The 23966-nt window shown below is 39.2% G+C and overlaps 1 protein-coding gene across 5 annotated transcripts in view; it reads left to right on the forward strand.

Annotated features, from left to right (window-relative positions):
* Positions 1-23966, forward strand: part of MCF2L (MCF.2 cell line derived transforming sequence like) — a 267104-nt gene that overhangs the window by 233185 nt on the left and 9953 nt on the right. For 2 of the 5 annotated variants that reach the window (XM_075852524.1, XM_075852529.1), the window contains 12 exons: positions 3902-3971; positions 5351-5443; positions 5524-5616; positions 7485-7610; positions 8829-9050; positions 14306-14398; positions 16202-16280; positions 16933-16999; positions 17102-17217; positions 17475-17567; positions 22562-22636; positions 23666-23793. In XM_075852524.1, the coding sequence (XP_075708639.1) occupies positions 3902-3971; positions 5351-5443; positions 5524-5616; positions 7485-7610; positions 8829-9050; positions 14306-14398; positions 16202-16280; positions 16933-16999; positions 17102-17217; positions 17475-17567; positions 22562-22636; positions 23666-23793 (1255 nt within the window). The remainder of the gene's footprint in view (positions 1-3901; positions 3972-5350; positions 5444-5523; positions 5617-7484; positions 7611-8828; positions 9051-14305; positions 14399-16201; positions 16281-16932; positions 17000-17101; positions 17218-17474; positions 17568-22561; positions 22637-23665; positions 23794-23966) is intronic. The other 3 variants (XM_075852525.1, XM_075852526.1, XM_075852527.1) reach the window with 3 other exon arrangements.

The raw sequence follows: 23966 nt of genomic DNA on the forward strand, positions 1-23966 counted from the left end.
ATACAAGAAAAATAAAGTGAAACACACGTGAGTAAGACGCACCTGAAAAAAATTTATATTTTATTATTGATCGCATTATATTGCACATAAAGTGTAAAATGTAGTGTTTAACCGAACATAAAATATTCTGTATAAAGTGATTTACTCAAGTGTACAATATTAATGTACAATATTAATATAATATCCTATTATATAGTCAACATATAGAAAATATATACATAAATATATGCTGGATGTCACTGGAAAAGCTACCAAATAAATAGCAATGTATAATTATATTACATAAATGTATAGTGAAGGTATTAGAAATATATAAATATATATACAAATAACAAAATATGTAAAAAATATATATATATGAACAAATACATGTATATGGAGATAATTTATGAAAAAATTCATGTGTATAAAAAGATAATTTATACTATAAAGCCATAATGACCTAGTGTATAATAGACATGCTTGAAGACAAACATATAAAAAAATATTTAAAAAATATATATATGATGAGTACCCCCTGAGAAAGCTGTAGATGGTATGACACAATAAAAATACTCAACATGCCAATAAACAACTAATAACACAGAATATATCTACATATAGTATATATCATTCTAAATCCTGTGTTGTTCGGAAATATGGAAGAGATCTACCACTTTCATAACAGGTGGGTTCTTTCCTTACTTTTCATAGGTCATTGTTGGGTTTATAGAGTTTTGTAATATAATATGGATAAATAGAACATAAATTGTAATGCAGTTCCAATGGCATACGAATGGTGCAACATTCATCAGCTACATAATTTTAGATAAAGAAAATTTAGAACAACCATTGCATTTTGTAATACAAGTTTACACATTTCCAAATATTGGAACAATACTGTTTGAGAGAAGCAACTGTTTTAAATGTAAAGGACTTAGTACATCAATATTTCCAAACAAAATGGAAAAGAATATAGAAGATGAGCTAGAAGAGACGACAGGGTCCGAGTGTCGGCCGATAAAGTCGGCCGTTTTGGGCCGTTTTTCCCGGCCGGTTTGCATCCGTTTTGCATCCATTCCGATTCCGTTCCGGGCCGTGTTGCCATTTTTAACGGCCGATTTTTACCCATTTTGCATCCTTTTTTTCCCTGTCCGTTTTAAAATCGGATGAATTTCATTTGTAAATTTTTGCCACTCACTTCCCTCTGTAGATAATGCCACACACTGCCCTCTGTAGATACCGCCACAGCCCCCCTGTAGGTAGTGCCACACAGCCCCCTGTAGGTAATGCCGCACAGCCCCCTGTAGGTAATGCCGCACAGCCCCCTGTAGGTAATGCCGCACAGCCCCCTGTAGGTAATGCCACACAGCCCCCTGTATGTAATGCCACACAGCCCCATGTAATGCCACACAGCCCCCTGTAATGCCACACAGCCCCCTGTAGGCAGTGGCACACAGCCCCCTCTAGGCAGTGGCACACAGCCCCCTGTAGGTAGTGGCACACAGCCCCCTGTAGGTAGTGGCACACAGCCCCCTGTAAGTAATGCCACAGCCCTCTGTAGGTAATGCCACACAGCCCCCTGTAGGTAATGCCACACAGCCCCCCCCAGAGGTAATGCCACACAGCCCCCTGCAGGTAGTTTTACACAGCACCCCCCACCATAGATGGCACCCCCCCCCCTACCTTTCTCTAGATAGCGCCACCGTTCCTGGAGAAGTCCCTGACTTCACTGTCCATATATGGACAGTGAAGTCAGGGACTTCTCCTGCAGCGGAATCCTTTGCCACATTGCCGGGGATTACGCTTCAGAAGTCGCTGACGTCACTGTGTTCATATATGGACAGTGAAGCCAGGGACTTCTCCTGGAGCGGAATCCCCGGCCACATTGTCGGGGATTCCGCTTCCGAAGTCCCTGACTTCACTGTGTCCATATATGGACACAGTGAAGTCAGGGACTTCTGCTGGAGCGGAATCCCCAATCCCCGGCCACAGCGTTGCCGAAGTTCCTACAGGGAGCAAAAGACATACCCTCCTCCTACTCCTCACATGCACTTCGCACTGTGAGGAGGAGAAGGAGAGAGCGAGCGACGGAAGACACGGCCGTCACTTGGAGCACATTCAAGTGATGGCCGTGTATTACCCGGCCACATAGACTTCTATGGGGGCCAGGAGAACGGCCGAAAATGGGGCATGTCCCGTTTTTTGACGGCCGGGTTTCCCGGGCCGTCAAAAAATCGGTCATGTGAATAGCCCCATTAGGGGTCTATTGTTCCTATTGCAGCCATGTGACGGCCGTTTTTTGAACGGCCGTCACACGGACGAGAAACTCTGTCGTGTGCATAAGGGCTTAGGCTGAAGCTGGTTTTACAGGAGCGTATTACAGCCGTAAATCGCAGCCTGACTGCAAGTCTAATGGCCCAAACTAACAGCATATAAAGATCTATGATCAGTTGAGTTGGGATTTGTGGCCATAATATGAGTGTAAAAATGTGCCTGTAAAACACTTGTATACAACCAGTCTAACACTACAGAGGAACAAAAGAAACAGATCATATATAATTCTTTAAAGTGGGCAATTATCTAGCATTTGCTATATCTTTAGGAGATTGAGCTCTGTATACATATTGGTTTCCATGGATTTAAATTAATCTGTCATTTTGTGGTTTGGAGGAAATATTCTGTAGAAATTAATATAAATGCTGTATAGTTATGTTAGAAAACACTAGCCACTTTATGTGTATTAGGAAAAATGTCAGTTACTGAGCACCACAAACAAACACAAAGGTACATAGCACTCTCCGGGCACTGATATATGTAGACAATGAATATAAAGATCAATTTAAATTGCAGTACTACTATATTTACTATACTTATAAATACGAGGTTCAAAGTGCACATTTTTATCAAATTGTGTGGGCATACCTTCCACGACAAAGTGACCTTTTTCAGATCGGTCCCTACACTAAAAATTCTATTTGTATAACCGAAAACTATAGGTCTTGTTACCAAGGCCTACAAAATCTATACAGGGTAGGTAGATCTACCTTTATTCTGCTCTACTTGAAAACAGACTTAAACAAATGGGAGGAGTGCACGACTAAAATGGAGGCAGTCACTACATTGTTTGCATTGGGCACCATGACAGATTTTCTTTCAGCTTTGTGAGCAATTTCTACTGTGGTTCATGTTTTCTTGCTAGATCGTGGCCAAAGTGATCTAACTCCGCTCTCCATTATCACCCACAAAATTTAGCTTGGTCCTTCCGAATATAGACATGTAGATTTTCTTGTTAAACGTGAATCCACAAACCCTTTAACTTTAGCAGACTTATCATTTATAACATGTCTTTAATGACACCATTGTACATCTACTGATTAATATGTATGTCTCAAAAATGTACAGGGGCTTCAAACACAGCAACCAAAAACATCCAAGAATTAGTAGACTTACAAATAATTAACACTTCAGATGCTACAGGAAGCAAAGTGGTCTTCTCCCCCCTAGAACAGCCAGCGTTTCCCAACCAGGATTTTGTGGGAAGTTGTTTAGGGTTTAGCCAGAAGAAATGTCACCTGTAGGAGTTCCTCTGTGGTAAAAAAAAAAATTGGAAATTGCTGCCGTAGAAAATGAGAAGGAGTTAGTGGGCAATACCTGGAGTGAAATCAGGCTAAACATTTTAAATGAGGGACACAAATAAAGTATGTGGTTCATGATAGAAGATGAGCCAGAGAGCAGCAAAAATAGGAGGAATGGTATATTGGGGAGGATAGACAGGTGAAAAGTGTTTATAGATTCTATTTAAAAAAATGTTTTTTTTGTATTATACAATTACCAAATAATATACGCATTTTAAATATGTATAACATGTAAAAATGTAACAGATTTACTAATCAAATGTTTGGATGTATGTTTTCTTTAGAATATTCTTGAGAGAGTTGGTGAACTATATTGACGATCCAGAGCTAGTAGGAAGATGTTTTCTAGAACGGGTATGTGTTACGGTTGCACATAACCGGAAACATTGATGTTACTATTTCATTATTATAATATAAAATAGTAGAATTTATCATACTTTAAGCACAGAAATTTTCCCCTGCACTAAAAATGTTACTTCTGTTCATACTAAGTAGTATCATCTTCAGCATATAAGGCCTTATGCACATGGCAAAGGATATAAGGGAGCACATGGAGAACCCCGCAAAAATTCTGTGTGCCGCCATATGGTACAGTTTTCCGTGTTGGAGATATTCTCCACTAGTAACAATGTTTTTAGGGCAGAATTTCTCTATAATATGGATCCTTTGGAGCATGCCACATTTTTTACGGAATCTGATGGAAAAAACAAATGGAGGCATACAGACAACAGTAGGGCTGCGTAGAAGTCTAAAGGTTCCCTATACAATTCAGAGATTGTACAGTGCGAAAATATGGCCATATGCATAACGCTTAAGTTCCCAAGACTTACACTAACTTTTTTTCTCTGGATATGGATATATATTAGTAATAATAAAAATAAGTACCAATATTCACACTGATAGAAATTTCTTTCATTGTTCAAAGATAGCTTAATTGAGTGTACGTATTATGACCTGTATGTTACTTTAACCCCTAATAGCTTCATAAAATGGGAAGTATTTTTTAATTCTCAGCAGCCCTAAGATGAATCATGTGACTCGAACACTGCAGTCTCAATGTCAGAAGGTGTTCAGCTATAATTGATCTAGCCAGGAAAAATGATGGAAAAAATAACATATCATGAATAATGTTTACAGTGACCACTAGGTATTGCCTAGATTTGTCCGTAGGCTTGCCCATTAAGGGCTCATGCACACATCGGTTATTTTCTTCAGTGTGCTATCCGTTTTTTTTACCGATAGCACACTGACCTATTAATTTTTACGGGGCCATGCACACATACGTTGTTTTTTTGGGATCAGTGTGCCCGATCCGCAAAATTTAGAGCAGGTCCTATTTCTGTCAGTTTTTGCGGATCATTCTCGCCCATTCTTTTTAATAGTCTGGTAAAAAAACGGACGTATGGAAGCCATCCATATGCGGTCCGTGTTTTGCGGATTTGTGTCTTGCGGCCGTATAGAAGGACAAGGATGTGTACATAAGGCCTAAGGAGTCTGAAATCATAGTAAGGGATACAGTATATTTTAGTTTTGTTTTCAATTAGGCCAAGTCTTGCATTAGCAATATGGTAGATATCATGAAAAAAATTCTGAATTAATATAATTGTTTAACGAAGGTTGCATCAATAGACACTGAAAGTTGCAACAAGAACTGACTATATCTGCCACTAGTGTTTGTGGCTTGGCATAAATTGTTCTACAATTAATTCATGTACTTATTTCACAAAACATAGATGGAAGATTTCCAGCTATATGAAAAGTACTGCCAGAACAAGCCCCGTTCGGAGAGTCTGTGGCGCCAGTGCTCTGATGCTACTTTTTTTCAGGTAACTGCACAGCACTGTCATAATTATAAGCAAAATTTTAACAAATTAATCAGTTTCACTAAAATACTGCAATATTGTAGGAATGCCAAAGGAAATTGGATCATAAGCTAAGCTTGGATTCCTACCTACTAAAACCTGTACAGAGGATAACAAAGTACCAATTGCTATTAAAGGTACCCAAATACATTTACACATATTACAAATGCAACATTGAAATGTCTAACGTAAAAACATTTGTTTTTAAAGGGGGTTGTATCAACAATCTAAATACACTGTGTCTACATATGTATTTATCTGTCTCACCCTTTCAACAATCTTACAAAACGTCTAAAAAAAAAAAATGACATAAGAATTTAGTCTCAAAGGGAATGTATCTTGTATTTGATTAATTCTTAAAGCGCTTTGAACAATCCTTTCTGGTTACAAGGATCCCCTGTTAATAACCTAATGACATGGTGTCCCACGGCTGAGGCCCCAAAGCAATCCGCTGTAAATTGTGAGGAAACCTGACAGCAAGTGTTCACTTTCCCTGCAGTGCCACCACAGGAGAAATTAGGCGTAACGCAACGCCCATTGAAATCAATATTCTGTCCTTATAATGGACAATACAGGTCCTCCAGAGTGAGAGACGCTCTTTGTAATTACTCACTGCTCTGGCTAGTAGACAAGGATTTTGAGCTGGGGACATACATGTGCACAATATTCAGGAGAGGTTGTGTATGAAACAGGCTTGCAAATTGAGGCTTACAGAGCAGATGTCCGCTGTTTATTACTACAGAGCGGATGTAAACTTTTTATTACTGCTGACAACCTCGCTCAACGGGTCCATCATATGATATCACTTTGATTCCAGCCGTTAACTTGCTTAGATGCCACAGTCAATAGCGACCGTGGCATCCAAGCCATTAGATAAGGGGGGCCCTTTGTCTCCTTATCACACCCCTACGCGACGAGATGGGTTTTTATGGCAGCCACGCACTAATGGCGGCCCCAGGTTTGCGATGTTGGTCCTCCTATTAAGCCCTTAATAAGAGGATGCAAAATGCACAATACACTTCAATACATAGACATTTTAGTGCATTGTGCAAGTGATCCAAAGATCACATGTTAAATTCACATAGTGGGACTAAAAAAAAAAATGTTAAGAGTACTTTATTAAAGTTTTTAAGTATATAGAAAAGAAATATTAAAAGTTAAAAAAAACAACTTTTCAGATTTTTTTCCCCCCAAAATAATGTAAAAACAATAAAAAACTATAAATCTAAATGGCATCTGTAACAATACAAACTATTACAACATAACTTTATTTATCCTGCATCGTGAACACAGTAAAAAACAAACAAACCCCAGAATTGTTGTTTTTTGCCATTCAATAAAAAGTGGCAGAAAATTGTAAGCTAAAAGTCATATGTATCCAAAAATGATACCAATAAAAACTACAGCTCACCCTGCAAAAAACAAACTCTCACACAACTCTGTTGACGCAAACATACAAAAGTTATGGCTCTTGGCAGAAAAAAACAAAAATTAAAAATTAAAATGGCTGTGGCAGAAGGGGTAGTCTTACACATTTTTCATGAATCTAATTAATATCATTGAAGGCAAATTTCATTTATGTGGGTTTCCTATTGTAATTATTCAATAGTAATACATTTACACTCCCTTATTGAATATTTGTTCTGATCACTGTTTGGGCCATCGCATACCAACAGGTGTTGCAGTCAGTGGGTGACTATCCTGGTCCTTCTTGTTCCTTTGGAGAGCAGCATAGTCTCCCACTACTCTGCAGAAGAGCTGGAACATATTGATGCCAAAGTGTGGGGATTAGAAGAGAGCACCGGAGAGATTATAAATATAGAGCCAGATATTTTCTGTAAATTCTGTAAGTTTCCTGGGTAAAAAAAAACCTCTAATGATTTAATTTATCAGCAATTATATGCATAGATAAAATGCAAGCTCCACAACTATAATAAAGGTAGTTACTCCGCAATACAATATTTTTAGAAATATTTATAATTTTATGATTTTGTGTTCTACTTAGGAAATGTTGAAGTATAGTAAGAATTGTGAAGGCGCTGAAGATCTGCAGGAAGCTTTGGCTTCTATTCTTGGCATTCTCAAAGCTGTCAATGACTCCATGCATCAAATAGCTATAACTGGATATGAAGTAAGTGATTATTTTCATTGGCCCTACTTATATTCTGGATTAAATTGAAGATTTATGGCCTACTCCTATGTTTTATGAAGTAATATCTCATTTTGTTGTTTAGCAAATACTACAGTTACAAAAAGACTCAGTAGAAGTGCATTATTAAATCATTAAATAAATCTTTATTATGCCCTATAAATTAGTGGGTGATATGAGTAGAGCTCCTCCAAATCAGGCCCACGTAACCCAATATGTTACACCCCCTAAAGATGTGCCCCCCCCACCCCGAGTGGGCAGGCCCTAGAGGGCTTTTCCAGACTCTCTCCCACACTGATTGAGTCTTTGGAGCGATTGCTGTCTAAAAATAGGGGCCCAACAGCGTCGGTCCTCAGCATTTTGCATTTGTTGCCAAGGTTCGCTGTCATCCCTTACTTGGACAACCTCTTGGTGAAGGCCAACTTTTTTTAGAATCAAATTTACCCTGGACACTTTGAGGAGATTCAGCCTGAACATCAACAGAAAGAAGTCCTACCTAGTTCCAGCTTAGCACATGAAGTTTTTGGCTCCCTGGCTGTTTTTTCCCGGGTAACCATGCTGTAATGTTGTGATTGGTCAGTCACTGCTGACAGACCATTTACAGCGATCGCGGGCGACGCTGCGATTGGTCCCCCGCCGCATCACAGTGACTATAGGCAGTCTGTGACAGCCGATATCACTGTTCTGTCACAATGTCTATTGACATAGTGACAGAAAAACATCATGACATAACTGTATTTCGTGGTGCCTTAGGACAGTGCAAAGCATGACTTTCAGTTGCGTCAAGGTGCATTAAAGGGTTAAACATGTTTTTGTCTTATCTTACTGCTTCTGTGCAAATTGATTAAGCCAGTGTCGGTGGAAGAGGTATGGCCTGCCTGGGCAGAGCCAAGACTCTTTTCCACCTAGTGTCAGCCACTTCGTGGCAAGGTCCTCTCCCCATTTTTATATTTTTATTAAATTTTTTTGACCACATAATTTTAAACTTTGTTACCTTCAGCACATGATTCTAGTGCAGTGGTAACAACCATTCACACTAATTTTGCTGGAGTGATTCACTTTACATTTTGGAAAGTATCTATTTGGGGTTATGCTGGGGGGATGGGGTCTGTTTTTGTTTCTGGACTATTGTCTGTTACATTTGAAAAATAATTAATTAAAAATTCACAAAAACAATAAAACATTTATTTTGCATTCCAGGGGAACCTAAATGATCTTGGCAAACTCTTGATGCAAGGGTCCTTTAATGTGTGGACAGAACATAAAAAGGGGCATTCCAAAGTAAAGGACCTGGCAAGGTTTAAACCAATGCAGAGGCATTTGTTTTTGCATGAGAAGGCAGTATTGTTCTGCAAGAAGAGAGAAGAGAATGGTGAAGGATATGAGAAGGCTCCTTCATATAGCTTCAAACATTCCTTAAATGTAAGACAATGCTGTCACTGTACAATCATTATGTTTCTAATTAATTGTTAGTGGTAAATCCGTACCTGTGCTTCGGTTGCTTACGGATTATCCATTAAAGAAGAGGATCTGTCACCAGATTCCACAATACAAATTGCATACATTATTAAAAAATATCTCCGAGACCTGATGAGGCTGGTGTACTTTGAAAATTCTTATAAGAATAGCTGTACAATCCTTTCTCAAAATTTTCCTACCTGATCTTAAAGTGTAGCTAAATGTTTGACAAACTTCTGACATGTCATAGTGACATGTCAGAAGTTTTGATTGGTGGCGGTCTGAGCACTGAGACCCCCACCAATCGCTTGAACGAAGCAGCTGAAGCGCTCGTGTGAGCGCTCAGCCACTTTGTGTCTGTTCGGCTTTTTCCTGCAAATAAATGTATCGTACGGACTCAAGAGAAAGTCTATGAGCCCGTACTCCGATACATCGGCTTTCTGTAAAAAGCCAAACAGACACTAGGCGGCTCAGCGCTTCAGCTGCTTCGTTTTAATGATTGGTGGGGGTCTCAGTGCTCGGACCCCCACCAATCAAAACTTCTGACATGTCACTATGACATGTCAGAAGTTTGTCAAACGTTTAGCTACACTTTAAAATGAGCATTTTATGAGACCCAAGTAAAAGGCATGATGTAATCTCGATCTCTGCCCACCTATACCTGACAAGCTCATATCATTGTCCCTCCTACCCCACATGGTGCTGAAATCTCACACATACGCAGTACATTCTGCAGTTTTCATGGCTTTGCAATAAACGAAAGCAGCAGATGGAATTAGAAGCTGTTATTCCACACTAAGGCTATGTTCACACGGAGTATTTTGGGGGAGGAATATCTGCCTCAAAATTCAGTTTGGAACTTTGAGGCAGATATTCCTCTCCCTGCACGCCGATTGTCGCGGCGATTATCGCGCCGTTTTTCACCCGCGGCCATTGAGCTCCGCGGGCATAAAACAGCGAGAAATACCCTTTCTCCTGCCTCCCATTGAAGTCAATGGGAGGTCAGAGGCGGAAGCGCCCGAAGATAGGGCATGTCGCTTCTTTTTCCCGCGAGGCAGTTTTACTGCTCGCGGGAAAAAGACGCCGACGCCTCCCATTGAAATCAATGGGAGGCGTTCTCGGGCCGTTTTTGCCGAGTTTTGCAACGCGGTTTCCGCGTCAAAAAACTCGGCAAAATACCCCGTGTGAACATAGCCTAAAACTGCTGCTGGAAGACATGCTCACTTACTGCAGAGCCAGGAAAATTTCAGCTTGTACTGAGCATGTGTGAGATTTCAGCATGGTGCAGGGTAGGAGGGACACTGATAGGAGCTTGGAAGTTCTAGGTGGGTGGAGATTGAGAATACATCCTGCGTACAATTGGTCTCATGCATATACTTGATTTAATAAAATTTTAATATCAGGCAGGAATACTTTGACAGGGGATTATACAGCCATTCTGCCATGGATTTTTCAAAGTGAGTACATCAGTCTCCTCAGGTGTGACGGATCTATTTAATAATGTATGTTTGTTTTGTCATATCTGGTGACAGATCCTCTTTATCCTTTTCAAAGCACGTAAACAAAATTTTTTAAGCATTCCTCAGATTATAAAATACCTTTGCGCAAAGAGGCTCTGTCACCACATTATAAGTGCCCTATCTCCTACATAATGTGATCGGCGCTGTAATGTAGATAACAGCAGGGGTTTTTATTTTGAAAAACAAACCTTTTTATGCAAGTTATGAGCAATTTTAGATTTATGCTAATTAGTTTCTTAACCCCTTAGTGACCAGCCCATTTTAGGCCCTAATGACCAAGCTATTTTATTTGTTTTTCTATAGTCGCATTCAAAGAGCTATAACGTTTTTATTTTTTCGTCTACATAGCTGTATGAGGACTTTTTTGCGGGATTAGTTGTACTTTTTAATAGCACCATTTTAGGGTACATATAATTTTTTATTAACTTTTATTAACTTTTTTTGGGGGGATTATAAAAAAAAATGAAATTCCGCCATTGTTCTATGCGTTTTTAAATTTACGCCGTTCACTGTGCGGTGTAAATAACATGTTACCTTTATTCTATGGGTCGGTACGATTACGGCGATACCACATATGTAGAGGTTTTTTATGTTTTACGACTTTTGCACAATAAAAACTCTTTTGAACTAAAATTATTTGTTTTTGCATCGTTGCTTTCCAAGTGCCGTAACTTTTTTATTTTTCCATCAATGTAGTGATTTTTTGGGCTTGTTTTCTGTGGGACGAGACGTAGTTTTGATTGGTACTGTTTTGGGGTGCATGGGACTTATTGATTCATTTTTATTATGACTTTTTTGGGGGGCAATGTAAAAAAATTGCAATTTCGCCATTGTTTTTTGAGGTGTTTTTTTTACGGTGTTCACCTTGCGGTTTACATATTAACTTTATTAATGGAGTCATTACGGTCACGGCGATACCACATATGTGCACTTTTATTTATTTTTTACACTTTTACTAAATAAAACCACTTTTTATGGAAAAAAATGGTTTTATTTATTTTTTTACTGTCATTTTTATTAATAATCTTTATTTCACATTTATGACTTATTTCACTAGTCCCACTAGGGTACTTTACTGTGCGATCTTCAGATCGCTGCTATAATGCTTTGGTATACTTCGTATACCAGAGCATTATTGCCTGTCAGTGTAAATCTGACAGGCAATCTGTTAGGTCGTGCCTCCGGCCTGTCCTAGCAGGCATATGTCCAGGGCAGACCTGGGGGCTTTTATCAAGCCCCTGGCTGCCATGACACCCCATCGGAGACCCGCGATTACATTTGCGGGCCGCCGATGGGTGACAGAGGGAGCGCATCTCCCTCTGTAAACAAGTTAAATGCCGCGGTCGCTATTGACGGCGGCATTTAACGGGTTAAACGGCCGCGATCGAAGTAAACTTCGATCGCGGGCGTTGGAGCTGGAGCCCAGCTGTCATCAGACAGCAGAGCCCCGGCTCCAGCCTGCACGGGGGACCCGTGCAGGACTTAGACTAGGCTCACGTGAAAAGGCGTCAGCCTAGCCTAAGGCCCCTTAGTGACGAACGTGAAAAGGCGTATTCTTGGTCACTAAGGGGTTAATAGACAACTGGGCGTTTTTTAATTTTTGACCAAGTGGGCATTGTAAAGAGAAGTGTATGACGCTGACCAATCAGCGTAATACACTTCTCTCAATTCACGTGCATTTGTACTCAGCACAGTGTAATCTTGCGAGATCTCGCTGTGCTGTCAAATACACGCTTATTAACTTTACTGAAGTATCTTGAGAGTGAATAGACATTGCCTCCAGCTAGGACGCGATGTCTATTCACACTCCCGACACTTCAGTAAAGTTTTTGTGGGACTTGCTCACACAGCACAGCATGATCTCGCTGTGCTGTCATTCACAGCTTGATCTCGCGAGATCACGCTGTGCTGTGATTAAGTCCCACACAAACTTTACCGAAGTGTCGGGAGTGTGAATAGACATCGCGTCCTGGCTGGAGGCAATGTCTATTCACTCTCAAGATACTTCAGTAAAGTTAATGTGGGTGTATGTGACAGCACACCGTGATCTCGCGAGATCACGCTGTGCTGAGTACGAATGGACATGAATGGGGAGAAGTGTATGACGCTGATTGGTCAGCATCATACACTTCCCTTCACAATGCCCACTTGGTCAAAAGGTAAAAAACGCCCAGTTGTCTATTAAGAAACGAATTAGCATAAATATAAAATTGCTCATAACTTGCTCAAAAATGATAGTTTTTCAAAATAAAAACCACTGTTGTTATCTACATTACAGCGCCGAACAGATTATGTAGGAGATAGGGCACTTATAATCTGTGGACAGAGCCTCTTTAAGTCAATAGTACTAGCGAAGATAAGAAATTTTTTAATATATCTTATTAGAGAAATGTAACTCTCCACTTATCAGGCTCCTTCCCTCCTTGTTTACTTAACTGTTCACTCACTGTGAATTCATCAATAGAATCCCTAAAGCAGAGAGAGGAGACGGTTTCTATGCTTCACAAATCAGGTTGTAGCTGCCCATAGATGTCTATGGAGAGGGGTGGGGTGGAAAAAGCAGGAGACTATCGGCTAACAGTCTTCTATACACAGCATACAGTGAAGATATATTATGCAACAGTAATGAGCAATGTAGCTGTGAATTCAGCACTGGGGTGAGTTAAGTTGGGAGGGGTGGCAAAGGAGTCTGATAAGTGGAGAAAGGTATTTTTCTCTAATAAGATATATATTACAAAGTTTCCTATCTTCACTCGTACTATTGATTTGTGAAAAGTTATTTATAACCAGAGGTACGCTTTGAGCTTTTTTCACACTGCTGTTAGTCTCCATTCTGTTAGGCTCCATTGCTTTTTGACAGCAAAAATAGTGTAGTCTGCAGCAATAGTCTAGCCATCAAAAAAACCGAAACAGAAACCTGAAGAAAACCTGACAGACCCCATTATAAGTCAGTGGAATCCTTCAGGATTTGTTAGGATCTATTTCAAAGCTGTCATGGATCCATTAATAACAGAAACTATAACGCTAATGTTAGCAGAGCCTTATAATGGGAACCCATGAAGCCCATCATTTAAGATGGTCAAAGAAGGACACTGATAGCACAACTCCAGACATCGTGTCACTTTGTATTGTTTACACCCTTGTAGGATAATGTAGAAGAAAATATTTGTTTTTTATTACGCCCGATGATGTATAATTTCGAATACCCATCTTTTTATATTGGCCACTGAACGAAGCCTAGTGGGAGCACTATGTTGTCTGCCTGTCAACCTTTCCATACAGGCAACATTGTTTCAATTACTGATAAGTGAGGAATAGTTGTGAGTTACAAGTAGCCTCAAAATTATATTTGGAGTGCCATGCCTATTTTCAAATTCAAACTCATGATCTGGTCCCAATAAATAAAAAATAGCTGATTAATAGGGAATCCGGGCAATGTTTAATTATTAAATCTGAAACTGTATAAGGTAGAAATAAATGACCAAGTTTACAATCACAGTCACTATTCTGTCATGATTGTTACATCTTCATAGTTTTCAGACGCCTTATACATGTTATCCTATGTATACACATTTGATTAACTCTGATCCGAAGGTTGTAAGTTAGACAAATATACAGGCATTATAATAAATTACACGGTAAATCAGTCAGACTTATGTATAATTCAATCTTATTTTTTCTGTTTTGTATTTTGGTCAGATGGCATCTGTTGGAATTACAGAGTATGTAAAAGCGGACAATAGGAAATTTGAAATCTGGTACAATGCAAGAGAAGAAGTATATATTGTGCAGGTAATATTGATTTGTTAAGATAGTATTCCACTAAGAACGTATTCATGGACAAGTACTCTGTTGTTTATAATGAGAATAATTGAGAGCTTGGAGTGTGTTACACATAGTATGACTTTTGTACTGGTACTTGGTACAACAACTCCCATTCCTGTAGCCTTCAGCCTTCATGTGTAATTATCTACTAGCTACAGATCTAGGAGTAATACATCTGGAATGAGCATGGAATGCCAGGTAGCATAGATTATGCATATACATTGTGTGGCCAGTATATTAGGACTACCTACTTAAAGGGGTTGTCCGCCTTCTGACAACTGATGACCTATCCACCGCATAGGTCATCAGTATATCATCAGTGCGGGTCTGACACCCGGACCCCGCACTGATAAGCCGCTCCGGTGGCCTGCGGGCACCGGATGTAATGGCACATAATGCTATGTACGGAGCCCGGAAGCAATTGGCTCCATACATAGCATAGCCGCCGTGCTGCAGAACAGCAGCCGAGTGAATAGGAGTGGACCTGCAATTCCGTGGCCGCAGCTAAGTGCTTCTGGCATGTACGTCCGGTGCACAGAGGCACCGGACCAGCTAATCTGTGCGCGGTTCGTGTGTCGGACCCCCACAGATCATGTACTGATGACCTATCTGGTGGATAGGTCATCAGTTGTCTGAAGGTGGAAAACCCCTTTAATACTTTATTGGACCATATTTTGCCTATTTATGTATTGTACATTGGGATGTTGAGATCAACCTTGGTCCCTGAGTCAGATCTGTTGTGTCACTTTTGCATGTCTGTTTGCCTGTACAAGTATAACAACCCTCGTTCACCCCATCATCATATAGCCGTTTACCACTACAGACATTGTATTTAGTCCATGTTTTTTATCTTATTGTCCTGAAAACTTTCAGAACTTCCGCTCTTGACAATTCACAAGTGCAGTGGTTTTGCTTATTTCTCGCTCTAGTGCTTTACCAACAAACATCCCACATTTATAGTTTGCGATATCACGTTGTTTACTCATTGGGGAAATTTATCAACGGCTGTACGCCAGTATTAGTAAAGTAGCAAATGTATTCTAATTGAGACAGCCGCAGACTTTTACTTGAGCTCAAAAAAGACCCAGTCACTGTTTAAAGGGTCTAAATGTTGCTTAGTTTTGTATGATGTCTTTGGGCACAATAAAATGGATTTAGTGAAAAAGATGCTGTTTCTTTTACTACTATTTTTGAGTAGAAATAGATTGAATTCATCTTACTCCAGCATTTTTTAGATTGAAACTGTCATATAAAACCCCAGTCTTAATAAATTCCCCCATTATGCCTTGAATTAAAACACTCTGGTAGTTGCGGAATGATTTCGCATTCACCTTCTTTTACCTCCCAATGATCTGATATCGGCAATATCTGAATATATAAGCACTTTACATAAAATATTCTTCTGCTCATAATAAACTGGCCTTGAGTTTATGAAGACAAAATTGAAGTATTCGGTCATTCAGCACTTTAACTAGTAGTCTAAAAGTACCTAGCTGTTTAATGATATACAAGTAGGTAAGCTATAGCAACCTATCTGGTGTGAGTGGGGTCAAAGTATGAAATGGCAAAACTTTGTAAGGTTGCACTGAGTGGGTGTTTATGTTGTCGGTATTCGTAAACCATTATTGTGTATCTTTCATGTATCTGAGAACCTCAATTTGAAACGTACATGTAGAGAAGGAAGATCTGATGTAATAAATATACGTTCCCATACAAATTGTGCTTCTATTTCAGCTAAAATACCAGCTAGATAATTTTATGTTTTTACAGGCGCCAACATGTGAAATAAAAGCCACCTGGGTTAATGAAATCAGAAAGGTATTGACTAGCCAGCTACAGGCCTGTAGAGGTAACTGCGTGTTCTATATATTTTATTAATCTCATTAAACTTATCACTTTCAATGGTTTATATGTCACTCCTTCCTTTATTGGCACACGTCTCTGCACTTCCAGGGGCTTGTGGCCTCACTTGGACATTGAATTTCAACATATGGTCGTCGTCATTGTTTTGTCATGTACGTGGAACTAGCCTATATATAGTGCCCCTCATAAATACCCATAAATTGCCCATAATAACATCTGTTGGATTTCTTTAAATATTTCCTATCTGCACTATTTCTTGATTCTTGCTTGAAATTGACAATTTATTTGGTACATTTAAGGAGGAATTTTTTTTTACGCAATTTGCACAAAAACTCTGTGCAAAAAAGTTTGCGACATTTTGAATTTTTTACGCCTGCAAAATTCATTATAATTTTCGCCAGAAACTGACGTAAATTATAGCGGAAATCTACTCTAGGTCATAGCTGGCATAGATTTCTCTTTTTAGCGCACGGACAGCCAGAGATGCATATTACTTGTTGTTTGTTTTTTTAGGACTGGAGAGTCGCTTTAAGGTTACACGATAAAAATCTTGCTAGATTATTCAGTCATGTTCATGTTTTGTTGCTCTAACTCCTTGGCTGACACAACATTTACACTTTACTGGTATATGTTTGCAGAAGCCAGTCAACACAAGTCAGCGGAGCAGACCAACAGTTCTCCATTACCTACTCCATCTAGTACCAGGTAAGTACATAAGGATGAGAACACACAAGGGTAAGATTAACAGTGCATCTCCTAATAAGAATATTGAGGATTTCCAATCCAATTTGCAATTTTTATTTTTAGCCCTTTGAGAACGAAGTCTGGAAAGATCAAAAAACTGGAGGAAAGGAAAACGGAGCCTTTATTAAGCCCCGAATCTTCTTTAGTAACATTACCAAAGTACCTTGAAAAAGGTAAAGGTGCGTAAAGTGTCCTGTGATTTACACACTTATTTTTATAACAAGAATAAGTAAAAAGCAGTAATGTGAAATATGAGAGTGTAAATGGAACGTAAATGCAACCCTCTTGCACCCTGTAATATACTCCGATCTAATGGCTGTGCTTTGGTGCCTTATATATCTGTTGTTCTCGCTACTTCTGCATGTATGTATGTATGTATGTATGTGTTTCCACATGGCTCTATTTCTCTTGTCTCCTGTGTCTCTCTCATTTCTAGATGGCACAGTAACTAGCCCTACCTCAGAATCTTCTGCAGCTTCAAAAAAACGCTTCACTTTGCAGGGTTTTCCTAACCTCAAAACTCAGAAAGGTAATCTAAGGCCAGCTAGATGCTATGAGCTAACCATACTATACTCAACTCTCCATTATTAATAATACTCATCACTTCATCCAATAATATATCAAATAATTTACCACAGCTCTCATACCTTAAATTTATAACTGACGTCAGAAGTCTAGGCAGGGTAGTTTGGTGATCTTAGCAACAGATTGCCAGAGAGGGCACATGGGTACGTTTCCTAAAGAGACACTTTACCATTTTGTGTAGGGGATCTGTACCCGCTATTTCTTAATAAGAAACACTCCTACTAAAACATAACCAGTAAACTAGTCCTAAGTATTCTACACAGCACGTTTTTTTTCTTAATTGTATTAATACCTTGGCCACAGACAGAGAATGATGTGTCTTAACTGCTGCCAAGATGCCCCCTCAACACATCCTTCTTCACTGACCACACAGTCAAATGTCTGGTTACTATGGATACATTGCCTGAAAAACACAGTCTTTTCAATGGGGTTAGATAACATGTCTATTTCACATTATTTGTAGAATTGCCACTGATCTGAGGGCAAAGAAAGGACAAGTAGACTTGACCGGAATTAAACCAACAGCGTGCCATGTACCCCTTGGTGCCATGTACCGCATATTTACGGCGCCATCTCTATGTAGTAAGCATAAAGCGCAGTAAATATTGGGCACAGGGATTGTGTGTATTGCAACTGACAATCTGCTGCATTGGTCAGGATCGGAGACCACTCCAATTCTGGCTGTTGAACCCCTCGGATGCTGTGGTCAATATTGACCACGGCATCTAAGTAATTAGACAGAGTAAGGGGTGCCCTCTGTCACCCTATAGGCGTTCCCACAACACAATCACGTGGGTTTCTATGGCAGCCAGGGATCTAAAGGAGGCCCCTAGATCTGCCATCTGTTTATGCCTGTATATGCCTATTATCTAAGCGATTGCATGACAAGTTCTCTAGTGGGACTAAAAAAAATATGTAAAAAAAAACTATTCAGAAACAAAAAATAAAAGTAAAAATAAAAACTCTTTTTTTCCTTTAACAAAATCGGTGCTGTAATGTAGATTACAGCAGTGTTTTTTATTTAGAAAAACTATTTATTTTCACCAAGTTATGACCTATTTTAGCTTTAATCTAATGACTTTCTTAATGCCCAACTGGGCGTGTTTTTACTTTTGACCAATTGGGCGTAGTGGAGAGAAGTGTATGACGCTGACCAATCAGCGTCATACACTTCTCTCCATTTATGTAATCAACACATCGCGATCCTGCGATGTTCACTATGCAGTCACATACATTAACGTTACTGAAGTGTCTTGACAGTAAATAGACATCGCTTCCAGCCAGGACGTGATGTCTATTCACAATCCCGACACTTCGGTAACGTTTGTGTGGGACTTACAGCACAGCAAGCGTGATCTCGCGAGATCACACTGTAAATGACAGCTTACAGCGAGATCACGCTTGCTGTGCTGTAAGTCCCACACAAACGTTACCGAAGTGTCGGGATTGTGAATAGATATCACGTCCTGGCTGGAAGCGATCTCTATTTAGTGTCAAATTCAGCCTCCAAATAATAATTTAAGTTTTAAGAATAAAGATTTATTCAAAACCTATATAACCCCTGTAAAAAAAGTAATGGCCCCTCTAAACTTAATAACTGGTTGTGCCACCCTGGGCAGTACCAACTGCAATCAAACATTTGCAATAACTTGTGATGAGTCTTTTACATTGCTGTGGAGGAATTTTGGCTCACTCTTCCTTGCAGAATTGTTCCGATTAGGCTACATTGGTGGGTTTTAGAGCATGAATTGTCCATTTAAGGTCTTGCCACAGCATCCCAATGGGATTCAAGTCAGGACTTTGACTCGGCCACTTCAAGACTGTAATTTTTTTTTTTTTTCATTCAGAGGTGAACTTGCTTATATGCTTCAGATCATTGGCCTGCTGCATAATGCAACTGCATTTTGAGGTTTAGGTCACGATCTGACAGGCAGACATTCTCTATTAGGGTTTTCTGGTAGAGAGCAGAATTCATGTTTCCATTATTTATAACAAGTCGTCCAGGTCCTGCAGCATCAAAGCAGCGACAGACCATCACACTACCACCACCACCGTGTTTGACTGTTGGTATAATGTTCTTATGATGGAATGCGGTGTTAGCTTATATGCCAGATGTAACAAGATCCATGTCTTCCAAAAATGTTTGCCTTTGACTCATCAGTGTAAAGAATATTATCTCAAAACTCTTAGGGGTCATCTAGATGTTTTTTGGCAAATGGGAGATGAGCCTTGTGTTATTTTTGGTCACCAGTAGTTTTACACCTTGCATCTCTCCCATGGATGCCATTTTTGCTAAGTGTCTTTCTTATTGTGGAATCGTGCATATTGACCTTAACTGATGCATGTGAGACCTGCAGTTCTTTAGATGTTTGTCTCGGTTCTTTTGTGATCTCCTGAATGAGTCGTTGATGCACCCTTGGTGACAATTTGGTAGGCCAGCCACTCCTGGGAAGGTTCACCGCAGTTCCTAGTTTTCTCCATTTGTGAATAATGGCTCTCACTCTGGTTTGCTGGAGTCCCAGAGTCTTAGCAACAGCTTTGTAACCCTTTTTATACTGGTAAATTTTAATGACTTTGTCTCGCATCTGTATTTGAATCCTTTAGAACGTGGCATTAGATGCTGCTTTTTGAGACCTTCTAGCTACTGGTATTAATAATGCCTGGATATAGCTAGTGAAAATGAGCCCAATTATTAATTAAATTTGGTTAAGGCCCCATGCACATGACTGTAAAAATTATCTGTAATTGCGGACCGTAACACGGTCCGCAATTACGGACCCATTCAGTTCTATTGGACGCGGACACCTTTCCATATCGCTACGGATAGGTGTCTGTGCCATTGAAATGTTCAGAAAATTCTGGAACATTTCCGTTCTTTCGCATTTTGTCGACCGTTCTCCTATACTTTGTATAAGAGCCCGGCCCGAAAATGTGGGCGGCGGCCGGCTGTGCCCACAATCGCGGGCCGTGATTACGGGCATGGCCGTGTACATGGGGCCTAACTGGTTAATTAAAGTAGCTAATGGGGCAATTACTTGTCTAATATTAAAAGTAGTTTGATGATCTAAAACATTCAAGCGTAACAAATATGCAAAAATAGAAGAAATTGGGACATTTGGGTAAATACTTTTTCACAGGTGTGTGTGTGTGTGTGTGTGTGTGTGTGTGTGTGTGTGTGTGTGTGTGTGTGTGTGTGTGTGTGTGCGTGCGCGCGCGTGCAAAATAATAATAGCCCGAATAATACTGATGTATAGTGCCAAGATAATACTGCCATATATAGCCCACATGATAGTTTACTTCAATTCATTTCCTTAATATTAACGCTATATACCACTAAATAGAACTGGGTGGTTTCAGTTTACTTCTGGGGCTCCTGTCCTCGAAGCCCCCTAGGAAATGGAGGCCCGGGCAATTGCTCCGTTTTCCACACCACATGCTAAAACAGTAGCTCCTTAAATGCTTTCAATAGGATAAGCTCAGTCAAGTATGTCTCTACAATGTCACTAATAAAATACTAATTTTCAAAGTATCTGTCTTTCAGTCTAGTAATGTCACATCCACTGTTATTAATATTTTCTAGTTCTGTTTTTCATTTACTAAACAGAAATATGTGTCTTAGCCCTTGAGTTTTTCTGGAATGCCATGTTGCTACGCTGCTGTAATGAGCGTAAATTTAAAGGAATTGGCGGCAGTTTCCGTTTTCAAACACCTTAGAGAAATGTTGCTGACTCCTATATTGTCCAACCTATATCATACTTGTGCTTTTATTTCAATGCTAGTAAGAGTCTATGTTTCTCAAGCCTTCTGAAAGCATTTACTTCTTCTAGCATTTTGTTTGTGTTCTGCGTAAGATTTTAAGATGTGTTTAAATTGAAGCAATGTTCATATACTTCAGTAAAATTTCTAAAGAAGTTGCTCAAAATGAAACAGAAATGGACTATTGTTTAGGGTATGTTTGATGGTTAAACTTTGAATACTTAATTTTTTCTAACAAAGGACTTTTATGGCAGGTATAAAAGTCTGTATAGTAGGGCTTCAACCAATTCATTCTGAGTATAGTGGCTGGATTTTCATGATGTCTCTCTCCAATAAAGCCTATTTCAGATATGGAAACAACCAGGAGGGCTCACTCCAGTTGTTATCCAGTTGATATGCCATACAAGTCCTTTGATAAACCCCTTTAATAACTTTCCTTCATTGGGACACCTAACTTATAAAAGGACACTCATCAGACTGACATCCCATGGATCTTCAGAAGTCTTGGGCATTTTTATGTCGAATTCAAGATTTGAAAATAATTTTTCCAATTTCACGACCAAAAAAAAGCATTTAAACCCTTATCCAGACCATGAAATTACTCTGAATAAAAACAAGTTTGGGACTATTCTTTCTAAAAACCACTGTTAAAGTTGGTCGTCACCAGATGGTGCGCTATAAATGAAGCCATCTACAATATCTATATACTATGCATACAACTAGACCTACAAAGTGCCCCCGAAGTCCTGATTAGTGGATACATGTAAATGAGCTCCTCTTACCCTTTCTTGGACAATCTACATATTCAAAAGAGATCCTCATCAACTCATTTGCAGAATGCATTGACAAATCCTCATTAATAAATAACATAAAGACATTTTTTTTTGTTGGAAATGTCTTGACAGTTCTGTAGCTTCAGTATGGGGTTCTCCTTATAGTGTCTAACGTCACAAGGAAATTTCCTTTATTGCTCTTTTTGAGTATGCAGCATAAGCACAGTAGGAGAAGCAGTATGCATTTGTGGCTGGACAAAATAGGCCTGTATAGCAACTATCCAATTACCAAAGAAAAGCGCATCCCACAATAACTCAAAGGTATGAACTATACTCATTTATCATTCTATCCTCTCCGGGTCTTCAATATTTGTGTTTCTATGTTTTTTCCCTGTTCATCCTCCTGCAGCTTCTCCTACCAGTCCTGACAAAAAAACTAAACGCCATGAAGTAAAGAGTGACCCAACTCCATTTGGTTTAAGAGGTAGAGTGATTCAATGTTTCATTTCTCAGATTGTCATTACGCCGTGTTTACCAAGTGTATATGTCACATATAAACAGTAAATCAGCTACATAGAAATGTGATAGTATGTTTTGATTATATAACCTGTTTTTGTGTATCATCTATTGAAGTAGGATTGGGTCATCCATATTTCTTGAGTTAAATGACAAAGTTACGATTACTATCTTTTATTGGGCAAATTAGATTAAGTCCGATTGTTCTGCACATTGGTTTACAATTGTTAATATTACCTTTAATATTTTATTACATGAGCCAGTATCTTAGGGCATACAGTAACTACAAGTACTTTCACCTTTCAACACCATTTTACAGTTTACATATAGAATTAATCCACATAAAAAGGTTTTTGAAGTTAAAGAAAACCTCGGTGACATACAATAACCTGACATTTACATTAAATATTGCTGTTCAAATTCATAGAATTTATCACAAGCTTTTTCACAGATACGGCTTCAGTCCTTACTCTGACAAAGTCCAAATGGCTTAGTACATCTCACCTGACATCAGCAGACATGCGTCGAATAGGTATAAGAAGTACAGCACCTTTGGTCTTGTTTGCCGTGTATATGTTTCTTTCCTCTTGTGACTTATCCACACAGAACACAGGATCAGTTGTTTAGTGGGATTGTGGCTCTATTGATCGATCACAATAGGAAAAATGGTCTTTAAAATCTATGTAAATAGATGTCTGAATAAAAACAATGCATATTCCTAATTGCATGTAGTTTCAGAGTGCAGTGGACTGGAGTGTTGCTTTACAAGGAAGGAAAGTATACATTGTAAATAGATGCTGTGAGTATTTCCATTCTGTGCATACTTTAAATAAGACACAAGGTTTTGAGACCCGCTAGTCAATAATGTGCCACCTTTTTCCTATCTAGCTGCACGTTCACGCTTTGGATGAATATTGTATTTATAAGAGGGCACATTGTAAATTGGCTACAAATAGCACGAGTCTGTTTCATCAGCGTGTGATTTTCTCATTATTAGGTTGGAACAGGACATCTCAGTCACTAGATGCTTCAGAAGAAAACAATGATGGCTGGTCCAGTGGAGAAGATCCAATCAATTCTTCAGATGCAGAAGATGAAGGAGCCGAAACCTCAGAGAAAAAGCTGGTAAACACCTTAGAAGGCCAAACCAACCATAATCATTTTATTAAAGACCATTCTTATACTTGTTATTGGGAAATAATTTTGCTTCAATTCCATTGTCAGTCACAATATAGAAATGAAGATGTGATGTGATAATTCTTCATTAATTCTACTCAGTAAATTGAATATTATATCAA

The sequence above is a fragment of the Rhinoderma darwinii genome, chromosome 2 (assembly GCF_050947455.1).
Source record: "Rhinoderma darwinii isolate aRhiDar2 chromosome 2, aRhiDar2.hap1, whole genome shotgun sequence".
Classification (NCBI taxonomy): Eukaryota; Metazoa; Chordata; class Amphibia; order Anura; family Rhinodermatidae; genus Rhinoderma; species Rhinoderma darwinii.